The 3,079-nt window shown below is 54.9% G+C and overlaps 1 protein-coding gene across 1 annotated transcript; it reads right to left on the bottom strand.

Moving 5' to 3' along the window:
• Window positions 1-1,228: 1,228 nt before the first annotated feature.
• Window positions 1,229-2,748, bottom strand: POLR2E (polymerase (RNA) II (DNA directed) polypeptide E, 25kDa). The gene is made up of 5 exons (XM_010191048.1): window positions 2,624-2,748; window positions 2,134-2,214; window positions 1,881-1,939; window positions 1,640-1,718; window positions 1,229-1,332 (listed from the first exon to the last, which is right to left on the bottom strand). The coding sequence occupies exons 1-5, from the start codon at window positions 2,705-2,707 to the stop codon at window positions 1,267-1,269; spliced, it is 369 nt and encodes a 122-aa protein (XP_010189350.1). The 5' UTR covers window positions 2,708-2,748; the 3' UTR covers window positions 1,229-1,266.
• Window positions 2,749-3,079: the final 331 nt, after the last annotated feature.

Genomic DNA, 3,079 nt, shown 5'->3' with positions numbered 1-3,079 from the left:
TCCCTGCTTGTCCCTGGCTGCATCCCTGCCATGACCCCCAGGCGTGCCATAGGGACTCGAGTGGGGGAGGACACACAGCGAGCAAAGACCCAGGGCTCCTGGCTGGGGATGGACACACAGTGACTTGCAGCCCACAGCTCCCAAGAAATTGCACAAATCCAAAGCCATTTTTTAACAATTATCCAGCGAGATGCTGGGCACTGAATGATCTCCAGGCCTCAGCGCCGCAGGGCTGCGGAGCGTCCACACCCCGGGACAGCGAAGGGAGGGCAGGAGCCCAGCAGCTATTGGGGGTGCACGCACCTCGTTACGGTGGAGCTGGGCGATCACCCACACACTCAGCACACCACAGGATCCAGCACAGGCACAGACAGGGCCCTGCACCTCCCAGAGCTTCCCAGGGCCAACGGGAAACGCGCCCGGGCACAGCAGGTTAAAGGTACCCAAAACCAGCGGTAACTCCCAGCCGCAAGGTTGCAACTGAGCCAAAGCAGAGACCGCCCAGGGCATTTCCATGGTAGAGAAAGGACAGCGACGGCCCCGCTGCCACGGGCGGTACCGGGTGTTTGTGAGTGTGGGTGAGAGCGAATGCGAGGGGACGGGGCCAGCGCTGCGCTTGAGCTGCACACGGTAACAGGCACCTTCTTCAGTATTAACTCAGCGCGGAAAACGCCAAGTGTGTTTGTTATGACGGGCCTGTATGAAGCTGCTTTACATGTTTTCCTGTGTTCAGATTGACATGCTTCCAAAAAGATAAATAAATAAAATGTGTGTTCCCACCCGTGTCTGTGAGACAAATGAAACAAACAATGCGGGAACTCGCAAAGTCCAGAGGGCTTTGGTACAGGAAGAGCCTGAGAACCACCACACCAGTGAGAAACAGCAAGAGTGGAAACATTTATTACAAATAGGATCTCCTATAAAACAGGAAAGCAAAAACCCTTTCCATTTGCTCCCTCCCTGCACTTCTGTTGCTTCAGGTTACTTCCATGGCTTGAGCCCTTAATGTAAGACAGGGTCACAGCAAAGCCATGCTGGGAAACGAGGAATTAGGCCAAGTAACGCAAACTGCAGGGACTTTTCTGGGCCATCTACAAAAGGCAGACATCTAAGAGCACCTGCAAATTCCCGGTGGATGGGAACATGGGGAGACATCGTACAACTCTTCCACACCTGGAAAAAAAGAGAGCTCAGGATGGGAATCACCCCATGCCTCCCTCAGCAGACTGAGACCAAAAGCCCTGCACCTCACCCCGTGGCTCCAGGTCACTGCACCAGTCTGTAGGTGATGTAGCGGCCTGCGGTCTCGCTCGGTCTGATGATCTTCACCACCTGAAGGCCAAAAGAAGGAACTCGTCAGGGAAATTTCTGCTGCAGGGCAGCAGTTTCTGCCACTGTGCTGGGAAGAGCCACCCTGCAGTGCAAGGGGCTGCCACGGAGCATGGGGCTGGTGTCACAGCTGCTGCCTGGCACAGCCAAGGTGCCAGGTCCTCACTAGGAGCCTGCTCAGCTCACACATCGGTACCTACAACAACTTCTGGGTTTGTAAGAGAAACCTTTCCTGCCCCCAACGGCTCTAAAACCCAGCAAGGATCGCGTTCCTGCCCTGCCCACAGAGCTGTCACCTCAGTTCTCTTACCTGCCCACGCTTTATTCCAAAGTACCGGGCCACAGGATCCCCAGCCTGTATCCGGGGGAGCTGGTTCTCTCTCAGCTTACTGCGCAGGGAGTCAAGGAACGTGCCCCCAGCCCAGTGCCCCTTCATTAGCACAGCTTGCGGGACAAAGCAGTAAACCACTGCACGTGGATGCTTTAGTTTTCAGCCCAAAGCAAGCACGCCTCACGCCCAGGCAGGAAGGGAAGGAACAAACAAAGGATACTATCGGGCCAGCAGCTCGGTTACTTCTTCCTTTGTCATGACAACGTGCTCTGGCACCAGCTGTAAACAGTGGAGAGAGAGATGCGAGACTGAGAAACCGCAGAAAATTATCAGCTCCTTGCAGCAGTGGAAGAAAACATTTGTGAAGAAGCAAACTATGACTGCACCGCTCAGCCCGGCCAACCAGGGGGGACAAAGCCTCCAGAGCAGCCCAAGCCACAGCACAGCACAAGGTTGATCCCTGCACTGCTCACCTCATGTTCGGTGATGTTGATGAGAAGCTCCTGCTGCAGGAACTGCTCCAGGATGTACTTGGGCGCCATATCGACCAGCGACTGGAAGGGAAGGAAAGCTCTGTCAGCCAGCAGCACAGCTCTGCAACACCCCTGGGGTGCTCAGATCTGCTCCTCGGCGAGCACCGCTCACGGTGCACAGCCACGCAGGCAAAGAGCACATGGATTTCTTCAACACTGGCAAATATCCCGTTTACTCCTGACTCCCAATGGGCCTTTGGCCATTCCTCTCCAACCAGAGCCAGTTGTTCTGGTTAAAGGCACTTTCATGTCAAGCAAGAGCCTGTGCTAAGGCACAGTAAACAGGCTTTAGCGACAGACTTTATCTAGAAGGAAATTCAAGGCTGTAATTAAGCTGAAGCAGAACTGAAAAAACAGAGAAGCAAAACACCCAGGGCCCACAACAATCCTGGCTCTGAGGCAGCCGTCTGCTCTCAGGGATCCCCCGTACCTGCTTCGCTGAGGGGGTCATGCCCTGCTGCACCACGATCAGTGCCCTGGTGATGTTCTCCTCCTGCATCCTCTGGCAGTACATTTTGATCGTCTTTATCCCAACCTTGGGCTCCTCTGGGGAAGGAAGCGGTCAAAGATTCACAGAATTGTTTGGCTGAAAAAGACTTTTCAGATCATCGAGTCCAACCATGCCCTGTCCACCACTAACCCACGTCCCTCAGCACCTCATCTCCCCGTCTGTTAAACCCCTCCGGGGATGGTGATTCCACCACTGCCCTGGGCAGCCCCTTCCAGTGCCTGATAACCCTTGCAGTGAAGGTTTTTTTCCTGAAATCCAATCTAACCCTTCCCTGGCACAACTTGAGGCCATTTCCTCTCATCCCATCGCTTGTTCCTGGGCAGAAGGGACCAACCCTCCCTCGCTACCCCCTCCTTTCAGGAGCTGTAGAGGGGA

This window comes from Mesitornis unicolor, unplaced genomic scaffold, assembly GCF_000695765.1.
Source record: "Mesitornis unicolor isolate BGI_N332 unplaced genomic scaffold, ASM69576v1 scaffold32248, whole genome shotgun sequence".
Taxonomy (NCBI): Eukaryota; Metazoa; Chordata; class Aves; order Mesitornithiformes; family Mesitornithidae; genus Mesitornis; species Mesitornis unicolor.
This window is presented reverse-complemented; position numbering and strand designations above follow the sequence as displayed.